A 27,563-nucleotide genomic window follows, 5' to 3' on the forward strand; every position below is an offset into this window, starting at 1 on the left:
ATGAAAGAACGAATGAATGAATGATTGCATGAATGAATTAATGAATGAATGAATGAATGAATGATGCAATATACATATATGTTAATATTATGTATATATTATATTTACACAAATTTTGTTAAATGAGAAGGAATCTAGCAAAAACACAAATAATTATGTTGAATAAATAGAAATGTGCATTGGGGCACTGTCATGTATTAATAATGGCAATGTTTTAATTCTGTTAAACAAGCAACAATGTGATACGAAGAGTAGTCATGTACACACAGTTTGAAATATTTACATTACAGTAAGCAAATCTATGAATAAGAATGCAATTAATTTACATGGACTTGTATTATTCAGATATAAACAATCATGTCATCAAGATAATCAACATAATTTTATACAATACATAAATATGGCGAACATTTCCCTCCATATTTCTGGTTAAGTGGAGTTCCGGTTTTACGGGATTCTACTGTACATTGTACCGATGTACAAGGACTTTTTATATATTGACTTTCAGTTCCCTAGCCCTTCCAGTTGAATTTTATTCCATTCATATTTGACACTCAACAAAGGTTTCACTACCTATCGACAAACGTTTCACTCTTTAAAAAAAACACTATTTATTACGATTACATTTTAGACAGTTCAATACGACCGTAGCGATGTAACTTCTAAATTTAGGATTGAAAATGCTGTAAATGATCGGATTAAAGACGCTATTGAAGAATGGCAACATCAAAGCAAACTGGATTCCAGGACCAAAATCATATTCTTTGTCTGTCTTCAACACCAGCCTGATGATGATCCGGAGTGTAAAATACGGCGTGAAACAGAGGATATACAAAACAGACACTGCTAGCATCATCATCGTTAGATTCCACTCAGAAGGTTTCTTCGCCGTAGAAAATTCGAAATTCTTTGTCGGGTCCTTTATGGTTGCCGCCTCGTTTTTTGATTTTGTGGTATCCTTTGAAGAAACTTTCCTTGATATTGTAGAAACTTCTGTTTGATTTGTTTTGACACCGTTGCCTGCTGTTTCGGCTCTCTTGCCTACTGTTTCGCCATCTGTAGAACTACCCAGGCTTTCTGTTTCAGTACCATTTGTTGCTTCGGAGCTGTGACTGGTCCTATTAGACTTAACGCTGTTTATATTAACTGTTCCCCACTTGTTCATTGACTTTCTTCGTTTGTTCAGCTCGTAAATAATTCTCGAGTATGTCACGATAACTGTCACGAGAACCATCGTGTTCAGAGAAAAATCTACGAGATAAAATACAAGTCCAATCTGTTTAAAAATGCCATCATCGCTAGCTGAACAATAATACGTCTGTATAGTCTCATTGACGTCAGTTAACGTAACGTTAACCTTAAATATTTCGTACGTTGCTAAAAGCCTTGTAGCTAAGAGGAGTGAAAATATAACTATACCGATCCCAATATACTTAGCGCTGGATACTGCAATCTGACCACCAAGAGGCTTGCATATTTTCCTGTATCTATCAATTGCGATTATCCACAAAAGTAAGGTAGAAATTGCGCCGGCCCACATACCCATGAAATGTGTTACCTTACACAGAATTCTCAATGTGTACCCTATATTTATTATCATCTCGGGTATAAATGGAATAGCCACTGCACACGTGACTGTATCCCCTGCCGCTAAATATTTAATGAGTAAAGTCGGTACGGAACGTTTTGTTTTCTTCATGTAGAATAACAAAGTCAGAATGTTTCCAATCACACCGACTATTAATAGAAACCCGGCCGCTGTCGCTACGGGAAGTATTCGCAGGAAAATTTCTTTCTGTGTCCGTAAAAATAGCTCATCTTCCGTGTTGGAACTCATCTGTCGGAGAAATAACAGAAACTAAAGAAATCGGTTACTAAATTAAAATAATTGGTGTGATATTTAATACGTCAAAAATGGAAAAAAAAATATAACGAGAGAGGAAGTGGTAACTTTAATTTAAATTGGCATATCTTTTTATTTATTTAATATTTTGACGAGGAGTCAGAGTCGTCAGTGTTATAAGATGGTTTCAAGAAGTAATAAAAAAATCTACAAGCGTTTATATCGTACTGGTCGAACAAAAAAATCTTAGTAATTGTTACTAATTAAAACACGGCTGGGTCGACATAAATTATTTGATATTTATATTGAATGGGTGCAAGTCCAATACTGAATTTATTGAACAGGGTGAATAAAATAAAACGAGTTCAATAAATTCAGTAATGAATCTACACGAATATAATATTTCATTTATAACATACCCAAAATAAAGAATGTTTGAAGTGAAAAAAAAAATTAAAAAAAATCATTGACGCGCTTATAATGTAACGCCAACATTTAGAGCGTCTTTACACTATGATTGTGTAACACAAATGATGTCATGTCAAAATATATGCGCGGCCGTACGATTCCGGAGTCGCAAATGCGGCACGGGTATGCGATAAAGGAAAATGTTTTTTTCAGAATAATAGATTTGCAATGAAGACTCAATCGCAACTTTTTGGCCATGTCCGCCAGTCTTCGTATAAGGGTATTATGAATTATAGCCGAGATTGTCCCGATTGATAAAGATTTGCAATATAATAATTAATCCTATCCATGCAGAAGCTTTAATTTTATGCTTTTGGGTGGATTACTGATTTATCCGTGACAATTTTATTTGATAATTTTACAATGAAAATTATAAAAATATAATTTCAAACTTATATTTTTAAACATTTTCAATGTGTGGTACCTCAGTTTTATTTTCCCTTACAATTCCAAAAGTTTACTGGGCTGTCTAAAGCAAACCAAAGCTAAAAATTGAAGAAAAAAACTTTTATTTCTAACAAAATAAAAAAGAAAAAAACTTACTTTAATTCATTCAGTTTCAAATTACTAATCTTTAAGTTTTTATTTCAATTTAACATTTTGGAAAATACACTTTCTTCCAAAAAAAACCGCACTCCTAATGACAATGTTAAGATACCAATTTTACCGAATAAACTAACACGAAAATAACGATGAAATACAGAATGTGGTATTTTAATAAACACGGTAGAAAAACTCATTGAGAAAAAAAATTGAATAAAGCAAAATGTGATATCAAAAGATAAAATAATAATGAAGTGAAATAAATAAAATAATAAAAACGACAAGAATAATTTTTTAAAACATAATTCGAAGCAAATTTACTTACTTCTTCGCCGATTTATCACTATCGCTTTTTGTTAAAATAATTAAGTATCGTCAATGCAATCAAGTTTGTCACTGGTTTTTATACTCAAGTTGTACGCTAATTTATTTGTTTTTGAATTTACAGTCAGTCTGCAGCATCACGTTCTCTGAGTCAATTAATGACAAACGCGTGGTAATTATGCACGACTCCGCCCAACGCTAATTTAATGGAACATTTCATTTTGTTTAAGCGGCATAGTCGTATAATTGGTTTAAAAGTTTGGACAGGGATCACAAAATACATGATACCCGGAAATGTGCAATTTAAAAAGGCATGTTTAGTTTCATGTAATGATGACTTTAAAATTCAACATTTGCAATTCACATATACACAATTAATGGCTTATATCAGATTTGATAAATTAAGAAGATTATACTCTTAGAACTTAAGCGAAAACTGATTTGATTCCCGGTCCTATTATGGTTCTTATATCACAACAGGGAACCAAATATATATAAACATTATTAAGATATAAAAATGCAACGCAATCATAGATTTATAAACATAAAAAACTAAGATCGTATTTAATGGATATTCATAAGATCCATCTCATTTGGTGATTATAGATTTAGTTCTTCTCCGGTTGATCGTACTTTTAAAATTGTTAGAAACTAGAAGATATTCGTCTGTCTGTAAGTATGGAAGCCTTGGAGGGTCACTTTTGAGTTTCGACTTATAGATTTATTTTACTATTTTCTTATGACTTTTGATTTATGACCTTTGATTTATGACTTTTGATTTATGACTTATGGATTTTGTTATTTCCCACGTGCTTGCCATTATAATTATAATTTCCAAGGAAAATATGGTAGAATATGACAACGATTCAGACGAGGTAAGTTCATTTACCTAAGTTTCCTGGAGACTTATAAAATATGTGGGCTCATATGCAAGAACAGAATGTTATTCTTATATAAGCCTTTTAAATTGATTAAGAAAAGAAAATACTTTGCTTGCATTGCATTGCATTGGGTATCCATTTTTTATTTTGATTTCCGGAACAGGGATATATAATCTCAAATTGACATACAGCGTATGAATCAAACGCTTTATTTTTTTTATATAGGTTCCAGTTTTAAATCCAAACCAGTCTCGCATTGTAGTTTGCTGCAGTTACAATCGGTTTTCACTCGTAGTTTATTCTTCGTCCATCTAATATTGAATATAGACCAAATTATAGGCCTTATTTTGACAAAGAAATTTGTGGTTAAGAAGTTTCATGAAACATGGTATTTCAAAAACAATAAATCATACAGCTTTGAAACTTCACACACTTGTTTAGAACACGCTCTAAGTTAGAAATCTCTGAATTGCATTGTTATCAAATTCTGCCTCTTTTTCGATTTTGTATTTCATTTTGTATATATATGTATTTCATTTCAATCAAGATAACACATACTTTTTTTTTCCTTTTAAATTCTAGTAAAGCTACCTGTAGGAATTAAGGACGTGCTGTCGAATAGTTTCAACTACAAAGCAGTTGCAAGAGCATCAGCAATACATATTTGTCAAGTTTTCGGAGCCATTTAAGAGGACTAAGAGGTTTCATGGCAAAACAGCGTTCGTTCCGAGTGGAAAGTAGTACAGTTTAGCAAATGCAAATTGTCCAAACACTAGTGATTTGGTTTTCTTCGTTATTGTCTATGGAAATATTCAGACATTTTTGGAATACGAGCGTTACCATTTCACACTTGTTTCAGACGCTCGATAATTTTCAAGTTTTAACCCCACCACTTATTGTGGACGCTTTATTGGAAACACGCAATGTCACGTCCCGCCACGTTTATTTTATATTATTACCTGATACCTTATATAAATGTAATTTGTTATTATTTACTGTTTTCTGAAATTCTTAAAACGTCAACGTTCGCGAACTGTTGACCGGTCAATAGTTTCGACTGTTTCCCTCTCGTGCTCTGACGTCATTGACGTCATAGAGGATTCCCACTTGAAGCGTCCATCGATCTTGATCATGAACCAGACGTGACGTGACATAGTTAAAGTATTAAGTTTAATTATTAACATATGTGCAAAACTATTTTCTTGTTCCTTTTTTCTTTTGCAAATACTGTTAAAACAGTAATTGATCAGGTAATAAAACAGTTATTTCATGCGTGATTTGGGAACAGTCAAACAGTTGCCCCTCGGTGTCGGGGATAGTGCTTTGAGCCTTGGGCAACAGTTCAAAACACTACCCCCTCCACCTCGGGCAAACAGTTTGACTGTTCCAAAATCACATATGAAATAACTGTATACTGTCCATACCTCCAATATGGTACAAATCTTGTATCGATATACAGGTCATGGTGAGACAGAGAAAAGTGTGAAAAATCATGAATTCATAATTCTGGTTTTCATAATTTTCAGTATTTGCCCATAGTAAATTTTAAAACTTAAAAGAGAGGTATCGAAATCAAACTTTGCATGTTCATATAGCTTGGCGAGGCAGAAAGAAACATACTTCTTGCTATTATAGCTACATTTTAGAAAGTCCCCTTTGTTGTTGATTTTTTTTTTCATACTTAGATTTTGTTAAACTCATAATTATCTCAAAAACTGTTGGAGGCATCAACTTGAATTTAATGGCGAGACAGAGTGCATTGTGTTGTTAACAAAACTTTTGATTATAACATTTAATCGTTCTTCTTAGTTAAACATTCCCTTTTTCGACATGCTGTGGGTTGTGGGTATGCACATTACGAAAGACTATGATATTTCCATTACATATAAAGTCGGTTATTCTTCGAAAAAAAACGAACTTGTGGACGTTATTTAATATATACATTATACAATGTATACAGTTTCTTAAAGTTAACTAGGAAATTTTTAGCTAGAGACTGTGTTTGTTTTTTCTCTCTTTTGAACAGTTAGAAATGAAGAAATAACGCTTTGACAATGATTTTAAAAATCTTGACTTCAATAATAATACAGTCACTCTAGCGTTGCTAGTTTACCTAATTCAAAAGCTTCGTTAGATCACTCATGATTTTCTTAGTAACGTATCAACGATGTGTTGTTTTGTAGAAATATTGCATGTATATCTTCTGTGACGTAAATACTTGATGTTTTTGTTGATGGCAGTGTTTATTTTTAGCTGTTCCTTAGTGTAAATATAATGAAGCTCAAATTCAGTTTGTTTTGCCTATCTTATACATTTGTTTTCTTAGAAGACAACAATTTTGTTAAACAAAAAGAAGCACGGTTGTAGAATAAAAAATGTTTGTTGTTATCTGTTTCCAAACAATTATTGATAGCTCTGCCAACCTGTCACGGTCAAGACCGTGAGGTAAAAACCTTTGGTAGTGTGGTCTCTCGGTAGAGGTATATTTAGGTAGTCTGTTCAGGGAGTTGGCTGGTTCCACACAGTTTACTTCTATAGTGATTGCTATTCTATTTCTACTTTGCTCGTTTCAATCTCTTACTTATAATTTTAATGGAACACTATCTCTACATAGATAAATAAATTCTCTGTAACATTTAAATACTGTTTATTCCGGTGGGAAATTGCAAGTTTATTTTGGTTTATAACAAAGTTACAATAACACAATAATAAATTGTCAACAAATGAGAAAAATGTCTTTTATCATTCAGGACCAGATTTAATATGATAATGTAAATAAGTACAAGTTTGAAGTAGAAATCACAAGCGTTTCAAGTCATATTTGTGTCAAAACCGTTTTCTAAATTTTATTTTATACCTATAAATTTTCTTCCTACGGATAGAAAATTCCGTATTATGTTAGTGACAAATACGGAACCATATATGGAAATGTCGGATTATTTTTTACCTTGGTTCCGATCTTAGCTGTGTCTTACGTAGCATTAGGAAACGGGATCCAAAATTATAAGAGGCGTCGCCGGTTTTGCATAAATTACGTATTCATCCGTCAGTCATAAATGTATTTTTTTATTTCATGAAATTTCTTATAGAAGTGTCCTTTAATGAAAATCATTTTTACTAAAAACGAAAAGGTATATAATAAAAGTAAAATTATGTTGTAGTAGCTTTCTGAGGCTATGCATTTTTCTACTTGCAACAATGGAAAATTGATATCTCACTCGACCTTCGGTCTCGCGAGATATCAATTTTCCACCACTGCTTGTAGCAAAATACAAAGCCTTAAAAAGCTACTACTACATAATATTCCTTACAAGTCATATATCCTCTTCATTTTAATGTATTATAATGCCTAACGCTTGTACCCTCTTTAATAGTCAACACGGAAAAATAGCGTAACAGTCAACCGTGACTAACTTCAACAAGGAATTAAATAATCTATTTCAAGATGTAAAATGTTAATAAAAATTTGTAATAAAGCTACACATCTAGAAAATAGCTAAGAACTGTTTTATCTGAATAAAAAATTCGTTATTTATCAAGAATAGTTTATTTACTTTAATACTTAATGCTGCAGACGGCACTTATAAATGAATGTCCCGAATTAAAACTTCTATACATATGATTTCACATTAACAATTGATGTTGATTCTTCACGTAAAAACGATCAACTATGATAAAAACATATGAATGCAATAATTCTAATTTTAAACATCATATGACTTCAACACCACTCTCGGCCGATGTGCTCCCTTGCGTTTGGTGATTGTATCACAAATTTGCTTATTTTGCATTAATCTAAAATCAAGTAAAACTAATGTTTATACCAAGGCAAAGAGTAACAGCAAATGGCAAAAGTTATAAGTCAAAAGATAAAAGTCATAAGTAAAAAGTGATAAATTATAAGTGAAAAGTCATAAGGCAAAACCTAAAAAAACACACGAGAAAATAAGTCAGCATTTATTACAAAGATCAATTACTTTTTTTGAAATAACAATCATATATATTCCTTTTAAATACCATAATACATCCTATAAAGTATGGTTGCTATTTGTTGCGAATGAATAAGACGTTTGAATCTAATTACACATACTTGAAATTACACGTATAACTCACGGTACGAATCCATTCAGTAGATGATATGCAATCTCGGTCGGGACGAAGCTAGCCCTGTAAGGGGTTCCGGGTTCGAATCCCGGTATGGCTGCAAATCTTTCTCCCCCTGTGACATTTGGCATGGAGGAAAGTGTCCCTGCCAGTCACGCGGGAGACCGAGGTTCTATTCCTGGTCGGGCAGCCGTTTTGTAACAAGGGCTTGATAGAAGAGATACAACCAGAAGTCGATTCATATAGTGCAGTTAATCTCGTAATACGTATGCCAAAAACAAAAAGAAATACTGCATGTATTTTACGTAAATAGTTACAAAATTGCACATACATATATTGTGATTTAAAAACTTTACAAATTAATATTTACAGGCTGCTGAGTTGGAAATCTTTAAAATGACAATTAACTTGTACAATAAATGTGTTTAGATTTTTCTAGCTATATTAAGATGGAAAAATATGCACGTTTTCTATTATTATATTTCTTTTACATATATTCATTGCCTAATTAATGCTAAAAAATCTAAGAGCAAATTACAATTATAACATTTTCAATGCTTTATATATTACAAACTAGCCGGTAAAAGCTGTCCATATTTCACAGAATGAATCAATATACTTCTAGAAAGATTTTAGCAAACTTTGATACAAGCCCTTTTACTAAATGTAATTTTAGTGATTTTTTAAATTTAGAATGATATGATAAAAAATGTTCAAATTGGTGGGGTAGAAAAACATTTCCATGCATATTTCTATCGTGTCGAGAATAGTCATGCATTTAACATGTTATTATTTGCATCTAAACAAACAACACTTACAAAACATGTTTAAATGAGATTACACGGATATTTTTTTAGACTTTCAATAAATGTATTTCTTTTAAAAAGGCTTTTAAAAGTATATGTTCTGAGTCATAATAATGCCTACAACTCGAAATCCGTACGGTAAATTTTGCATACAGGTGTCCTTTAGGTGTACCACTAAACAATGTTGTCAATTTTACAATGCCTTATAGTTCAAATTTTATGGTTATAACTTAAATGATAATTTACAAATATATTGTAATTTGCTCAATATTTACAAACCAATATCTTAAAATAACCATATAATGAAGTGAAATCGTAGACTATCGTCTTTATGATTTTAAAACATCATTTTTTGAAACTTAACCTATAGTAACCTAGTATATATCAATAACACGAAAAAAAAAATCAGAAATAACAGAAGAACTTTTTTGTTGCCTTATTTCATGTGTAATCCGGTGTAACTCGGTTTGTATGAGGTCCATGAAGCAAAATTTTAAGTTCTCACATTGTATCGGATCCAGATCATTAAATACACAAGTATCGCGTTAGTCTTTGGAAAAAAAATCCACCAATGGATTCCATTTTTTCTCGTAATGTACACCACCACTTCTCAATGCGTTGGTTAGATGTGCTTTTTCCAGCTACAAGGCTTCGAGTACCAACTATCGGATCTGTAGAATCGTGTCTGAAGTATTTCTACAATAGTAAAGCAATGCAGTTTTCCGTACCGACATGACAACCTAGTAAGTGGGTGAGGGGGACTTGATAATGTTCATTAAAGGTGTCTAAAGAATCTTGCAATAAGGTGTGGGTCGTTATTTGAGTCCAAAACCTCTAACCATGTTATTTTTCTACTATACCCATTCACAGCACCATGGATATAAAATCCTTATGTCATGGCGTAGTATACGCGTCGGCATAAGCGATGAGCTTTCCGCATCTCAATACCATCCGGATCAAGCGCTCTCATTATTTCCATGACGTCGTCTCCCTTGACGTACATGTGGTAATTCAGCATTAACCTATGCCATATTGTACGAAATTCTATGCGTTGTCCATTTGTTTGTATTTCTCTGTTTATAACTCAAAAGGAGTATATATTCCATTACGCCGTTTTAAATTTAAGCGTTTAAAAAGTCTATTCACTGTACTAAGTGACGTCGTTATGCCATGCTCTACCAGAAAGTACTCTATTATCAGCAGAGTTTTGTTTGTTATAGATGTTGAGGGTAGGTATCTTGGCACGGTAGGTTTGGTAATGCTGAACAGTATAATGATGAAGACACAGATCAACATCGAGGTTTTCATCCTCGTTACCTTTTGTCCAGTAGTTGTGTCTGAAATAAGAGTTTATGTTTTATCTAAATCTTTATACATTCATAGTATATAAAATGGGTAAATCTCTTAGCTCCGTTTTTTAAAGATTGATAGGTGCAAAAAAGTATTTTAAATGCTAGTAGGATATTTTGTTCTGACTGGTTTTATATCTACGTTTATTCTTAAGTGTTCTTTTCTCAATTGTTAAAATATACAACAAAATTAGACATTGATGCTAAATGCAAATGGTGCTCGATTACAATTTTAAGTTAACTTGTGTGTATGAACATAGCACTTGCCGTTCTTTAGTAATTCCGTGTTAGCTCACTAAAATGCTGAATTGCGATACATGTTTAATACTGTGCACCATGCCATTTTAAGATGTAAATCTTGTATTCCCTGTCTACTTGTAAAACAGTTATTTGTTTGTTACTCATGGACAGATTTTGTGATGAGGACAAAAAATGTATAAGCACTAATATTATGAACATATTTAGAACATAGAAGATTGTACAAAACACACAGTCACACTTGTGGAATTAAAGTCTGTGATATGTTACCACCTTGGGATTATATCAAATAATATTAAATTCCCTCCTTAACACATCCTCTCCTCCATGACAAATCTGCATGAAATTATTTAAATCGTTTAAAAACATACCTGAAACCAAAGTTGCTGCTTTCAGCTTCTAGGGCACGTGTAAAATGGGTTAGCCAAAAGTCATAAGACGTAAGTCACAAATCAAAAGTCAAAAGTCGAAAGTCAAAAGTAAAATATCCGTAAGTCGAAACTCAAAAGTGACCCTCCAAGGCTTCCATATGTAAGAGACACCGATATTCCTACTTTCTCACACCCGAGCCAAAGTTACATCTTCTATACTGATGATTGTTCTCTAATTTTAATGCTACCTCGAAAACTATATGCGAGTAACACTTTTTGTAAGCTTTTTGTATTTAAGCATTTAAACATTAAAAAGGTAAAGAATGTTTGTAAAATAAGATTTATAAGCGGCAAGATTATCTTGTTTCAATAATCTTATAATATGTTTTCGAAAGAGAATATTTTATTTGTGCAGAATATATATTTCGGAACAAATGCTATGCTATTATGCTATTTTAGGTAGGGCCGTGATTGTGTGCATGCCCAATCGCTCAAGAATTTGGAGTTATTCTTTTTCAAAAAAAAAAAAAAATTATAACCTGCAGATTGCAGATTTATAGTAGCTAAATACATTCTCAAGTCATATTCAAAATCTATAGGTCAGCTTTTGGTAGGTTATCACCTTTAAGGACACGAATGATGACATGTCCGAGTTCCATTATCTCAGTGCCTAAAAGGGCAGCTAGACCCTCATAAAGCATAGAAGAGATACATGAATACTAGTGGATTAGGTCTAGAACAAGCATTGTTGAATATTGTGCCTTCTTACATATCACCAGTCAAGAACATTTTCAAATTTTAATGTCATATCATTTCATTTAACCCTTAAAAAGACTACACCAAGGGTGTTTTATTCCTGTTTATAACTTTTAGAGACTTAACTTTAAAAGGACATTTTTGAGACTAGCATACCATTTGGTGTATGTCAGGACTAAGAACCTGTGTAAAAAATTGCAGTTCACTCCCTCACTCTCCTTTCCCCAAATCAGTATTTTTTTATGCAAAATGCGATAAAAAGCGCGTTGCAACCAGGCTGAAATATAAAAATGAAATGGCTTTTCAATTGAACTCATATATTTCTTAATAATTTTTTTTCAGAAGTTTTCACTTGATAAACGCAATATTTCCAATTTTAAGTTTTTAGGCGTTTTGATCCCAGTGGAGCCCATTTAACCAGCTGGAATAAATAGTAGCCTTTGACACATGACTGTATACTCTCATTAACCTCTATTTAAATTGCTGTATCACCTTTAAGTTTTCTATATTGATAACCCCAAAATTGATAATGGTCAGGCTCAAAACTTTGAAGCTGCACAATTTCATAAATGAGTGGATTTTTTAGTTAGATAAGTTATTATTTTTCTCGATAAAAGTAAAAGCAACATTGATGGCAAAAATATTATACTAATTTTGTGAAAATATGTTGTTCGACAAATAACCTTTAAATTACTTTATATATAACAACGTTCAAGTTCCTCAGCTTTAGTAAACACTTTAATACATGTACCAATTATAATCAAGCGATATCTAAAGTAGTTGTAACAATTTACCTTATTAAAAATAAGTATATTAACAAATTATCTATAATATTTATGTAAAATGAGTTTGCTCCTTAATGGCATAAAGCCAATCAACTAAAGTAACGAGTATGCCTCTCCAAATCCCTTGTTGGAAATATGTATGTTAGAAATGTCATAATCACTGATAACACCATAAGATAATTATTTAATTAATGAAGTATTCTCATTTGTGATAGTTTATATCATCTAGACGTTTTGTTTTGTCACTCGAACGCATGGATAAAACAGACTACCTTGTAATCATTTTCATCTCCTCGACCCTTTCCGTAAGAAAACGGAAAAAGCCGTTTATCAATAATAGTCGTGGAATCCAGCGCAAGGTGGATACATAGAAATGCTGGAAATTCATTAAATATTTTTCCAAAGTTTGTCAGTTAAGGCAACAGCAACAACATTTTTTAATTTTTAAACATTATACTATGATCTATGAAGAAATAGTTAGTTTCCAGTAAGTGAAGGTATCAGATATCTGTACATGAACTTTATCTGAACCCGTGTTCACTAAGTTTTAATGATCATGATCAAAGTTAAAAATTAAAATATTATCCATTGCTTATCCTTATATATGAAGACTAAATATTTGACGTTTACCAGATATATTTTGACTTGAAATCGCATGTTTATGAACTTTTAGAATAAATTTATTGCTATTTAACGAGGTATGACCATTTTAAAGTTGATCTAAATATGAATCTCGGTCTTAAAATTGATCCTTATTTTTATTCGATTATTTTTATATTTGTTTTGTTTTGTCGTCGATTTTTATCCATAAAAAGTGTTTGCTATTTTTGTAAAATAAGCAAAATTTTATATACACTTTTGTTAATTACCATTAGATTCTAAAATACGATCATTTATAGATTTGTAAAACATCATAAAAATAAAATCAGGATCATTTGATCCTGATCCTGACCTTTTTTTTAGTGAACACTTGGTTTGGAGCTTAAAGATAGGAACCTTTTACAAATGGTATTTCAATAAATATTAAGTGCTTTCTGCCTATCTAATAATTAAGTATCGCTTAACGCACATATCTATATATCCCCATGTGTAAACTAATGGATAATTACCGAATCATAATTGAAATATCAAAGTTTGGTGACTTTGTATGGAATCATACCTTCCTAAAACCACAATCTGTTATTATCGTAACGTTAATGTCTATGAAGCCACTGAAAAAGTTTTGTTTATGTTAGCACGGGTTTTACAAGTAAAATGAATTAAACTAACACATGTAATTACATATTATTAAAGATCTTAGTAAAAGTTTTTTAATGCTTTCCCCTTTTTCCCCCTGAAAAGCACGAAACAATACAACTTAAAGGACTACAAGACAAAACCATTTAAGATTTGTTTGCTATCGTTCTTTTTTCACTTTTATTTTAAGTTGTGTTTTTTATTAACCACGAGTATTGCACGGTTGTCCCTTTTATATTTAGTATTATTTACTCTTAAGACTTTCAAAAGTTGTTCACAATTGAACGTTTGTTTTAGTTTTATTAGCAACGTTTTCTTGAGTTATTTCGTTCCGAAATCAAAATAATTAATTAATGATTAATATTATTGCTCGGAACAAAAAAGAAAAAAAAGTTCCCGATTGGTCGAAGAATTCTCATATTGTGTTATTCTTATAGATATGGTTATATTAAGCTCCATGATTATTTACATCAGTGTTAAACATCGGGTTTCGATGAACAAAATATATCGAAAATAATAAGGGTAAGAAACCCTTATTTAGAATAATATAATTTTCTTCAGGATGTTATTTTACAACTTCCCCGTGGTCGAGGGGTTTACACTCTCGCTTTGGAAGCGAGAGGTCTGGAGTTCAAATCCCAGTTAAGGCTACCAGTCTCAGGTTTTTGTGTTTTTTTTGTTGTTGTTTTAATTGTTTAAGCCAATAAACCTTGAATTGAATATCAGTCTTGCAATTAGTCTTATAGCCAATTTACTATAGTTATTAACATGGTGACACTATAAAAACAAATTGGTTACAAATCTCACAACATTCACCTTTCTGACATTCTGAGACCCAAACAAATTCAGCGCCTTCTGTGCTTTGATTTTGTATGCTACTGGGGAAAATCATTCTGTGGCACTAGTACTGGTTGGTTCAGGAACTGAGAACACGCAATATCGAACTCGACAAGTTTCTTTACAATATAAGGAAGTAAATGCAAAAATGAAAATGTTTATTAAAGTGACTACATTATGAAGGTACAATATATAAACCAGAACAACAAGGACATATATATTTTGATGATGTTGTCTAGAAAGAAAACCCAAAACAAACAAGCTAGTTGCATTATAAAAGTGCCTAAAACAAAAACAAACAAAAAAGAAAATACCAACAAGTTGGCCGCAAAGTCAAAGTACTTTTATATAAAAACCAAAACAAGCTTGCTATATCATAAAATGACTGAAATATAACAACCGAAACAAGCTATTGCATTATAAAACATCCTAGGTATAAAAAAAAGCTGGCGGCATTATAAATGGACCAAAATATAACAAACAAATGAAAGAATGGTCGCAGTAAGTTTCTATATTTAAAAACCAAAACAAGCTGACAATATCATAAAAGGACTAAAATATAACAACCAAAACGAACAAGGAGGCAGCATTATGAAAGTACCTGTATATTAAAACAAAATCACGCTGGCTGCTTTATGAAAGGCCCTAAATATAATAACAAACAAAATAGCTGCATCATAAATGTACATAGATATGTGAACCAAAAAATAGAAATTAAAAGCAAAACGAGCTGGTCGCATTATGAAATAATCTGGGTTTTTTTTTTGCAAAAGACTAATAAATACGTCATGCAGAGTTATAAAATTTAAAATGACAAACATGTAACGTATAGATTTCGTCTCAATTGCCATTTAATTATAATTCCTTACAATTTTAGCATATGTGCTAATACAATATAGTCATAACAAAGACACAATTTCTTATCATGGTATGATCATTTGGAACAATATACCTTTAAATATGCGCTATGTTCACAACTTAAATGTTTTAAAGACAAACAAAACATATCTTGATGTTAATATGAATAAATGAAAGAACGAATGAATGAATGAATGAATGAATGAATGAATGAATGATGCAATGTACATATATGTTAATATTATGTATATATTATATTTACACAAATTCTGTTAAGTGAGAAGGAATCTAGCAATAACACAAATGATTATGTTGAATTAATAGAAATGTGCATTGGGGCACTGTCATGTATTAACAATGGCAATGTTTTTATTATGTTAAACAAGCAACAATGCGATACGAAGCAAGAGAAGTCATGTACACACAGTTTGAAATATTCACATTACAGTAAGCAAATCTATGAATAAGAATGCAATTAACTTACATGGATTTTTAGCATTCAGATATAAACAAATCATGTCATCAAGATACACAATATATGTCTTTATATAATACATAAAACATGGCGAACATTTCCCTCCATATTTCCGGTTTAGTGGAGTTCCGGTTTTACGGGTTTCTACTGTACATTGTACCGGTATATTAAAATAATGATTTTTTTATAATGACTTTCAGTTCTCTAGCCCGTCCAATTGGATTTTATTCTGTTCACATTTGACACGCAACAAAGGTTTCACTACATATCGACAAATGTTTCACTCTTTAGAAAACGCACTGGCTAAAATTACGTCTCTCTTCACATAAACTTAACATTGAAGTCGGCCGACACTACAATATTCCGCGCGATGAACGAAAATGTACACTATGTAATTTAAACGACCTAGAGGACGAATTTCACTTTTTTAAAATGTACAGCTTATGTCGATTTAAGAAGGCTCTATATACCCAGGTATTATTATACTCACACAAATATAATTAAGTATATATCATTAATGCATAGTAGTAATAAGAAGATCATAAAAAAATTTGGCTCTATATTTTTTTTAAAGCTTTCAAATTAAGGGATTCACTATTGTAATAATATAAATGTCGTTCTCAATCTGAAATCATTCCTTTTTTTGTTAATTTGTTTTCCATGTAACTTTTGAGTATATATAAATATATTTTTCCTTGTTACATTCTCACGATATATGTGTTTAAGGAAATAAATAATTCATGTATTATATGTAAAATCTTCCATGTCATACCAATATATATATGTTCATTTTTTCATTGTTAACGACGATGGGCTTGTAATGTTTAAGTCAAATAAAATATTTGTTCTGTTTCTGTTTAAACAACTACTTATTACGATTACATTTTAGACAGTTCAATACGACCGTAGCGATGTAACTTCTAAATTTAGGATTAAAAATGCTGTAAATGATCGGATTAAAGACGCTGTTAAAGAATGGCAACATCAAGGCAAACTGGATTCCAGGACCAAAATCATATTCTTTGTCTGTCTTCAACACCAGCCTGATGATGATCCGGAGTGTAAAATACGGCGTGAAACAGAGGATATACAAAACAGACACTGCTAGCATCATCATCGTTAGATTCCACTCAGAAGGTTTCTTCGCCGTAGAAAATTCGAAATTCTTTGTCGGGGCCTTTGTGGTTGACGCCTCGTTTTTGGATGTTGTGGTATCCTTTGAAGAAACTTTCCTTGATATTGTAGAAATTTCTGTTTTATTCGTTTTGACACCGTTGCCTGCAGTTTTGGCTCTCTTGCCTACTGTTTCGCCAGCTGTAGAACTACCCAGGCTTTCTGTTTCAGTACCATTTGTTGCTTCGGAGCTGTGACTGGTCCTATTCGAACTTAACGCTGTTTATATTAACTGTTCCCCACTTGTTCATTGACTTTCTTCGTTTGTTCAGCTCGTAAATAAATTCTCGAGTATGTCACGATAACTGTCACGAGAACCATCGTGTTCAGAGAAAAATCTACGAGATAAATACAAGTCAATCTGTTTAAAAAAATGCCATCATCGCTAGCTGAACAATAATACGTCTGTATAGTCTCATTGACGTCAGTTAACGTAACGTTAACCTTAAATATTTCGTACGTTGCTAAAAGCCTTGTAGCTAAGAGGAGTGAAAATATAACTATACCGATCCCAATATACTTAGCGCTGGATACTACAATCTGACCACCAAGAGGCTTGCATATTTTCCTGTATCTATCAATTGCGATTATCCACAAAAAGTAAGGTAGAAAATTGCGCCGGCCCACATACCCATGAAATGTGTTACCTTACACAGAATTCTCAATGTGTACCCTATATTTATTATCATCTCGGGTATAAATGGAATAGCCACTGCACACGTGACTGTATCCCCTGCCGCTAAATATTTAATGAGTAAAGTCGGTACGGAATGTTTTGTTTTCTTCATGTAGAATAACAAAGTCAGAATGTTTCCAATTACACCGACTATTAATAGAAATCCGGCCGCTGTCGCTACGGGAAGTATTCGCAGGAAAATTTCCTTCTGTGTCCGTAAAAAATAGCTCATCTTCCGTGTTGGAACTCATCTGTCGGAGAAAAAAACAGAAACTAAAGAAATCGGTTACTAAATTAAATAATTGGTGTGATATTTATAACACAAGTCAAAATGGAAGAAAAATAAAAATACAACGAGAGAGGTAGGGGTAACTTTAATTCAAATTGGCATATCTTTTTATTTATCTAATATTTTGACGAGGAGTCAGAGTCGTCAGTGTTATTAGATGGTTTCAAGAAGTAATAAGAAAATCTACAAGCGTTTATATCGTACTTGTCGAACAAAAAAAATCTTAGTAATTGTTACTAATTAAAACACGGCTTGGGCGAAATCAATTATTTTGTATATTTAATTGAATGGGTGTAAGTCCAATACTGAATTTATTGAACCGGAGTGAATAAAGACTGTTTGAAGTGAAAAAAAAGAACATTTTTTTCATTGACGCGCTATAATGTAACGCTAACATTTAGAGCGTCTTTACATTATGACTGTATAACACAAATGAAGTCATGTCAAAATATATGCGCGGCCGTGCTCTACCATTTTTCCGGAGTCGCAAATGCGGCACGGGCATGCGATTAAGGAAAATATTTGTTCAGAATAATAGATTTGCTATAAAGACTCAATCGCAACTTTTCGGCCATGTCCGTCAGTCTTCGTATAAGAGTATTATGAATAATTTCCAAGGTTGTCCCGATTGATGAAGACTTGCAATATAATCATTAATCAAATCCATACAGAAGCTTTTATTTTATGGTTTGAGTGGATTACTGATTTATCCGTGAAAATTTTATTTGATAATTTTAAAGTGGAAATTATAAAAATATGATTTCATACTTCAATTTTTAAAGATTTTTCCCGTGTCGTACCTCAGTTTTATTTTTTCCTTATTATTCCGAAATTTCCAGGGCTGTTTAAGCTAAAAATTGAAGAAAAAAACTTTTATTTCTAACAAAATAAAAAAGAGAAAAAAAACTTCAATTCATTCAGTTTCAAATTACTAATCACACAAACATCGTCTTTAATTTTTTTTATTTCAATTTAACAGTCTGGAAAATACACTTTCTTCCAAATGTAAAACTACTCTTAATGACATTTGGGGATATTCAAGTATCCTACGAGTTATAAATGAAAGTGAAACAATCGGACGCCCAGGTTAAAATAGAATAAAAGATAAACAAATGGAAAACACAGAAAATAACGTAAAATTAATACACGATTCATAGGTAATGCATTTAGTTAGTTAAAAGAATCGTCAGCGACACAATTTATGGAATAAAGCATTCCCCAAAACGTATTTTTTACTGCAAGTTATGTGTCCATCAACACATGATCGTCACGCATTATGCATTTTAAAGCAAGCTAATGAAAATAAATGCAAATTTTCAAATGTTAAGATACCCATTTTACTAAATAAACAAATACGAAAATGATGATAAATATGTATACTCAAGTAGAGCTTTGTTTTATAAATACAATTTAAACCACAGATTTCAACCATATCTTGATTTGATAAACGTTAAAAAATTCCGTGTTTGTTTATCACGATTACGCGTATCATCACATAGACTTTTTATTTAAAGTGACCGATGGACTAGACCTGTTAGCACTCCAGTAAATGAACGGAAATGTACTTTTTGCGATAAATTTGAAGACGAATGTCATTTTATTTTAGAATGTGTTTTTATTTAATGATTTGAGAAGGCAATTTGTACCAGCCTATTATTACAGACGACCAAATACGCAAAAATTTGTTGAATTAATTACTACAGAATGTAAGCGTGTCATAAGAAATTTAAGTACATATGTAGGAAAAGCATTTACATTTAGAACAAACGAACTTTACAGAGACAACTATTCTTAAACTGATTTTTCAAGATGTAAAGATGTGAATTTTGTTGGTATGACTCTTATATGCCTTTATTGTTTATCACTTAGCTTTGTAAAATGTAATCTCATTATGTACAATTATAGTAAATCCATATGTCAATCAACTTGCTAGTTTCGTTTTTGTGCAAGTTGTGACTGGAAATGGAATAAGAATTCATATTTATTTTATGCCCGATTGACATTTTACATTTATGATTTAAAATTTTATAACTTTATGAAATAAAATCCATTGGTCACCAACTTTCCACTTTCGTTTTCGAGCAAGTTGTGACTAGATATGGAATCATTTTTCTTACTACTACTTACTTGACTGTACTATGCTGTATATGCAGACAAGTGTATTGAATGTTAAAAATGTTTATTCTGTCTATTTTGTTACAAAAAAAATGTTGGAGCATATTAATGTAAGTAAAGAACGGGTTGCATATAGCAGTGCTTATACATATGCGAAAATATATGTGTATACATATGTGTAGATGGTATATATGCAAATTTATGAGCGTGCATGTACTTATGTTTATATATATGTATGTAATGTGTGTATGTATGCATGTTTGAATATGTAATTATTATTATTAAATGTTAAATTGCTGTAGCCATATATAGTATGTAAATGTTGGCCACATGGGTCTATGACCTTCTGGTGTTTTGAAAATAAAATCTTGAATCTATATAATACAGAATGTTGTAATAATAAATACATAAATAAATAGTTTATTAATGTGTCATATGTTAAAGGGACTCCACTGAGGTTTTTTGACATGACGGGACTGGAAATAATTTTTGAGATTATTACTCCATTTGATGTAGATCTATACAAATAAAGTATGTGCAAAATTTCAGATCATTAGCTCCCTTTGTTTTTCCAGAATAATTATTACAATAGTTAAAAATGACCCGAAATTGAAAAGCGTTTAAACGCTTTTCACTCAAATCGGACTGAGAATAGTACAAACATATGATTTTCAATGTATTTCTTGTATATTTCTTGGTTATATTTTATTTATATTTTTGTTTTAAGTGCTCATGTTTATCTACGTGAAAAATTAAAATTTTATGTTTTTAGGCTTGTAAACCTCAGTGGAGTTCCTAAGAAATGAACAAACATGGATAAACAATAGTATACACCCTGCATAATGGGCCTATAAGACACAATTAACATGAAGACAATAAATCTGAAAACATGTGAACAACATAAAAGGTATGTTTAGATAAAAAAAGAAAGATCTTATTTATCTTTGAGCTCAAAAGAAATACTAATTTATTTTATATAGTTGTATTTGAATAAACACTGTAGAAATGTACACTGAGCCAAAAATGAATAAACAAAAATGTGCTAATATCATAAAAAAGAAAATTAATTACGAAGTAAAATAAATATGATAATAAACATCAGGAAATGATTTTGTTTGAACATAATCCGAAGGAATTTTACTCACCTTATCACATTTAGAATTCTCGTCCGCCGATTTATAGCTGTCTTTTTTGTTAAAATAATTAATTATCGTCTATTCCATCAAGTTTGTCACTGGTTTTTATACACAAGCTGTACGCTTATTTATTTGTTTTTGAATTTATAGTCTGCAGCATCAACGTGCTCTGCGTTAATAAATGACAAACGCGTGGTGATTATGCACGACTCCGCCCAACGCCAATTTAATGGAACATTTCATTTTGTTAAAGCGGCATAGTCGTGAAATTGTCTTAAAAGTTTTGACAGGGATCACAAAATACATGATACCCGGAAATGTGCAATTTTAAAGAGACATGTTTAGTTAAATGTAATGATGCCTTCAAAATTTAACATTTGCAATTCACAGTAACACAATTAATGGTTTATATCAGGTAAACTGATTTGGTTCCCGGTCTAATTATAGTTCTTAAACTTAACTAGAAGATCACAGGAGGGAACCAAATATATATTATTAAGATATTAGAATACAACGCAATTATAGATTTATAAACATAACAAACCAAGATCGTCTTTAATTATCGTCAATTTAATCAAGTTTGTCACTGGTTTTTATACACAAGCTGTACGCTTATTTTTTTTTGTTTTTGAATTTATAGTCTGCAGCATCACGTGCTCTGCGTTAATAAATGACAAACGCGTGGTGATTATGCACGACTCCGCCCAACGCCAATTTAATGGAACATTTCATTTTGTTAAAGCGGCATAGTCGTGTAATTGACTTAAAAGTTTTGACAGGGATCACAAAATACATGATACCCGGAAATGTGCAATTTTAAAGAGGCATGTTTAGTTAAATGAAATGATGCCTTCAAAATTTAACATTTGCAATTCACAGTAACACAATTAATGGTTTATATCAGGTAAACTGATTTGGTTCCCGGTCTAATTATAGTTTTTAAACTTAACTAGAAGATCACAGCAGGGAACCAAAAATATTTTATTAAGATATTAGAATACAACGCAATTATAGATTTATAAACATAACAAACCAAGCTCGTCTTTAATGAATATTCATTAGATCCATCTCATTTTGTGCGTAAAGATTTAGTACTTCACCAGTTGATCATTTTTCTTAAATTGTAAGAAACTAGAAAATATTCGTCTGTCTGTAAGAGACACCGATATTCTTACTCTCTCATACCCGAGCCAATCTCCTTTACACGTGATTATTCTCTAATTTTAGTGCCGCCTCGAAAACTATATGCTTTTGGGTGTAACGCTTTTTGTAAGCTTTTGGTATTTAAGCATTTATTCATTAAAAGGGTAAAGAATGTTTGTAAAATAAGATTTATAACCGGCAAGATTATCTGGTTTCAATAATTTTATAATACGTTTGCGAAGAAGAATATTTTATTTGTGCAGAATAAATTAATCGGAACAAGATATAATTTTGCTATTTTAGGTAGGGCAGAGACTTTGTGCAAGCCCCATTCGTTCGAGAATTTGGAGTTATTATTTTAAACAAAATGTGACCTGCGGGTTGCAGATTTATAGTAGCTAAATACACTCACAAGTCATAATCAAAATCTATAGGTCAGCTTTAGGTAGATAATCACCTTAAAGGATATGAATGATGACATGTCCGAGTTCCATTATCTCAGTGCCTAGAAGGGTAGCTGGACCCTCATAAAGCATAGAATAAATACATAAATACTAGTGGATCAGGTCTAGAACAAGCATTGTAGAATATTGAACATCTTCAAATTTTAATGTCATATCATTTCATTTAACCCTTATAAGGACTACACCTAGAGTGATGTTTATTTAACTTTTAAAGACTTAACTTTAAAAGGACATTTTTGGGACTAGCATACCATTTGCTGTATGCCAGGACTAACATCCTGTGTAAAAAAAATGCAGTTCACTCTCTCACTTCCTTTTCACAGAGTCAGTAGTTTTATTATGCAAAATGCCAAAAAGCGCGTTTAAAAAATTTAACTCAAATATTTCTTTATTATCTTTTGCAGAAGTTTTCATTTAAAGTGTATCCCTTGATATATGCAATATTTCAAATTTTATGATTTTAGGCTTTTGATTCCAGTGAAGCCCATTTAACCTGCTGGCTTGGACACATGACCGTACACTCTCAATAATTTTTATTTGTTTGGGTCGTCAGACCAAACAAATAATGGTAGCGAAATTTCAGAGTCTAATGCTGTTAATTGCAAACGCCGAAAGTAGTCCACTTTTTTGAAGCGGTTACTTCCCTTTATATGTACACTAACGCCGAAAAATTCAGGGGAGATCACTGCGTAAAGATGGCCAAAGACAGGCGAATTAATTTTCAAGCAAAATAATTCCCGAATGGTCGAAGATTTCTAATATTGTTTTATTGTATTTTCTGATCGAAAATAAGTAAATACAAAGCGGATATTCAATCTCTGACACAGAAGTTCACAACAAACCTAACAACAAGTAGTTCTCAAAACAGCTTAAAACTAGCGATTTAAAAGAAAGAAATATTTTTATTTTGTTACAAGTATCCAACAAATAACAACGCATTCAAAGTTTAAAAATAGCGTTGGCTAATAGAATTGTCAATAAATGCACAATCACAAATTACGCGGATGAATATGATTTTATCAATGAAAATACTATTTTTAGCGATGTCGATTACCGAATGCTACACAAACCGAGTAGTGGAATATATAGATTCTACATGTCGGACTGTTTGGGCGAGAAGATTTTCGCAAAAATTATTTACTTCAATTTTAAACAACAGGTTTATCCTGAACAAAATACCTCGAAATTAATAAAGATTACAACCCCGAAATGAAATGGAAGTTCTAAATCTAGAATGACTTGATGTTATTCAGACATTATTTGTATAACTTCTCCGTGGTACAGGGGTAACGCGCTCGCTTACGGAGTCAGAGGTCTGGAGTTCAAATCCAAGTCGAGGAAACTTTTTTTTAAAATTCTTTTTTAAGTGTCTTTGTTAAGGAAGAAGCCATGATATGCAAGGATAAAGTGTGACTGTCGTAAAAAAATGAACATAAATGATTTTTGATGCATCTCTAGTTAATAATATGAAGAATTCCGTGGTGCCTTGCAAAATGAATTATAATACATAAAAATAAACTTATACAGGAAAATACATACAGATATACAGTATGAATTAGATTGCAAAGATCAGAAAATACCACAGGACTTGCATCCCTTTGATTCTTTATAAATATACATGCTTATAGTAAGCTCCAGGATTATTTACATCTGTGTTAAACAACAGTTAAAGTCGTTACATGCCCTAATTTAGAATAATATGGTTTTCTTCAGGTCGTTCACATATAAATTCACCGTGGCTGAATGGTTTTCGCGCCCGCCTAGGAAGCGAGAGGTCTGGAGTTCAAATCCCAGTAACGGCAACTCATTTATTTTTCAAATTGTTTAAGTCAAATAAACATTGGATTGAATATCAGTGTTGCAATAACTCTTATAGCCAATTTACTACAATTAAAACGCTGGAAAGCATTGGTGGCACTATACATACGTATAATCTCACAACCTGCACCTTTCTTACATTCTGAGACCTAAACAAATTCAGCGCCTTCTGTGCTTTGATTTTCCAAATGGTTTTATCAACTTCAGGTTTTTATCTTGATAACCCCAAAATTGATAATGGACAGGCTCAAAACTTTGAAGCTGCACAATTTCATTAATGAGTGGATTTTTTTAGATAAATTATTATTTTTCTCGATAAAACTAAAAGCATCTTGGGGATTGGAGGCAAACTTTGTGAAAATATGTTGTTCGGCAAATAACCTTTAAATTTGTTTGTATATAACAACTTTCAAGTGCCTCAGCTTTAGTAAACAATTAATACATATAACATTTAATATCAAGCGAGATCTACATTAGATTTCAACGAATATTAAAACAAGTTTCCTTATTAAGTAAGTATATTAACAAATTATCTATAATATTTATCTAAAATGAGTTTGCTCCTTAATGACATAAAGCCATTCAACTAAAGTAACGAGTATGCCTCTGCAATTCCCTGATTTGAAATATGTATATTATAAAGGTCATAATCACTGATTAAACCATAAGATAATCAATTTATTTAATGAAGAATTTTCATTTGTGATAGTCTATATCATCTAGACGTTTTGTTTTGTCAATGGAACGCATGGATGATACAGACTACCTTGTGTACATTTTCATCTCCTCGACCCTTTCCGTCAAAAAACCGGAGAAAGCCGATTATCAATAATAGTCGTGGAATCCAGCGTAAGGTGGGTACGTTGAAACGCTGGAAATTAATTTAATATTTTTCTAAAGTTTGTCAGAAAAGGCAACAACAGCATGTTTAAAGTTTTTAAACATTAAACTATCATCTATGAAGATTTATTTGCACATTATTGTTATCTCATCCCGTGTTCGCTAAGAGTTAATGATCAGAATCAAGGTCAGAATCAAAGTTAAAAATTCAAATATTCTCCATTGCTTAGCTTTATACATAAAGACTAAATATTTGATATTAACCAGATATAATTCTGACTTGAAATCGCATGTTTATGAACTTTTAGAATAAATTTATTGCTATTTAACGAGATATGTCCATTTTAAAGTTGATCGAAATATGAATATTGGTTTTAAAATTGATCCTTATTTTCATTCTATTATTTCTGTATTTGCTTTGTTTTGTCGTCGATTTTATCCATTAAAAGTGGTTGCTAATTTTTGCAAAATAAGCAATATTTTACACTTTGCTTATGTACCATTAGATTCAAAATTCGATCAATTTTAGTTTTATAAAACATTAAAAATAAATAAAATCAGGATCGTTTGATTCTGATCCTGATTTTTTCTTTAGTGAGCTGAAAGGTACGAACCTTTTACAAATGGTATTTCAATAAATATTAACTGCTTTTCGCCTATCTATTATAATTAATTATCGCCTTAACGCACATATCTATATATCCCCATGTGTAAACTAATGGATTATTACCGAATCATAATTGAAATATCAAAATGACTTTGTATGGAATCATACCTTCCTAAAACCACAAACTATTATTATCGTAACGTTAATGTCTATGAAGCCACTGAACAAGTTTTGTTTATGTTAGCACGGGTTTTACAAGTAAAATGAATTAAACTAACAAATGTAATTACATAGTATTAAAGAGCTTAGTAAAAGTTTTTTAATGCTTTCCCCTTTTTCCCCCTGAAAAGCACGAAACAATACAACTTTAATGACTACAAGACAAAACCATATAAGATTGGTTTGCTATCGTTCTTTTTTCACTTTTATTTTAAGTTGTGTTTTTTATTAACCACGAGTATTGCACGGTTGTCCCTTTTATATTAAGTATTATTTACTCCTAAGACTTTCAAAAGTTGTTCACAATTGAATGTTTGTTTTTGTTTTATGATCAACGTTTTCTTGAGTTATTTCGTTCCGAAATCAAAATAATTAATTAATGATTAATATTATTGCTCGAAACAAAAAAGGAAAAAAGTTCCCGATTGGTCAAAGAATTCTCATATTGTGTTATTCTTAAAGATATGGTTATATTAAGCTCCATGATTATTTACATCAGTGTTAAAAATCGGGTTTCGATGAACAAAATATATCGAAATTAATAAGGGTAAGAAACCCTTATTTAGAATAATATAATTTTTTTCAGGATGTTATTTTACAACTTCCCCTAGGTCGAGGGGTTTACACTCTCGCTGTGGAAGCGAGAGGTCTGGAGTTCAAATCCCAGTTAAGGCTACCAATCTCATGTTTTTGTTGTTTTTTGTTGTTGTGTTTTAATTGTTAAAGCCAAATAAACATTGAATTGAATATCAGTGTTGCATTTAGTCTTATAGCCAATTTACTATAGTTATGACATGGTGACACTATAAAAACAAATTTGTTTATAATCTAACAACCTTCACTTTTCTGAAATTCTGAGACCCAAACAAATTCAGCGCCTACTGTGCTTTGGTTTTGTATGCTACTGGGGAAAATCATGCTGTGGCATTAGTATTGGTTGGTTCAGGAACTAAGAACACGCAAGATCGAACTCGACTAGTTTCTTTTCAATATAAGGAAGTAAATGCAAAATGTTTATTAAAGTGACCACATTATGAATGTACAATATATGAACCAGAACAACAAGGAAAAATATATTTTGATGATGTTGTCTAGAAAGAAAACCCAAAACAAACAAGCTAGATGCATTATAAAAGTGCCTAAAAAGCACTAATAAGTTGGCCGCAAAGTCAAAGTACTTTAATTTATA

General features: G+C 31.5%; 1 protein-coding gene across 1 annotated transcript; it reads right to left on the reverse strand.

The window, feature by feature from the left end:
- Positions 1–487: 487 nt before the first annotated feature.
- On the reverse strand, positions 488–3,279 carry LOC132741987 (G-protein coupled receptor moody-like). Its single transcript, XM_060730261.1, has 2 exons — positions 3,180–3,279; positions 488–1,837 (listed from the first exon to the last, which is right to left on the reverse strand). The coding sequence occupies exon 2, from the start codon at positions 1,835–1,837 to the stop codon at positions 608–610; it is 1,230 nt and encodes a 409-aa protein (XP_060586244.1). The 5' UTR covers positions 3,180–3,279; the 3' UTR covers positions 488–607.
- Between the last annotated feature and the right edge of the window lie 24,284 nt (positions 3,280–27,563).

This window comes from Ruditapes philippinarum, unplaced genomic scaffold, assembly GCF_026571515.1.
Source record: "Ruditapes philippinarum isolate M1 unplaced genomic scaffold, ASM2657151v2 ctg4335_1_1_1_1, whole genome shotgun sequence".
Classification (NCBI taxonomy): Eukaryota; Metazoa; Mollusca; class Bivalvia; order Venerida; family Veneridae; genus Ruditapes; species Ruditapes philippinarum.

Bases quoted from the DNA above. Each gene is read 5' to 3' on its own strand.
- LOC132741987 (XM_060730261.1), bottom strand. From the start codon at position 1,837: ATGAGTTCCAACACGGAAGATGAGCTATTTTTACGGACACAGAAAGAA.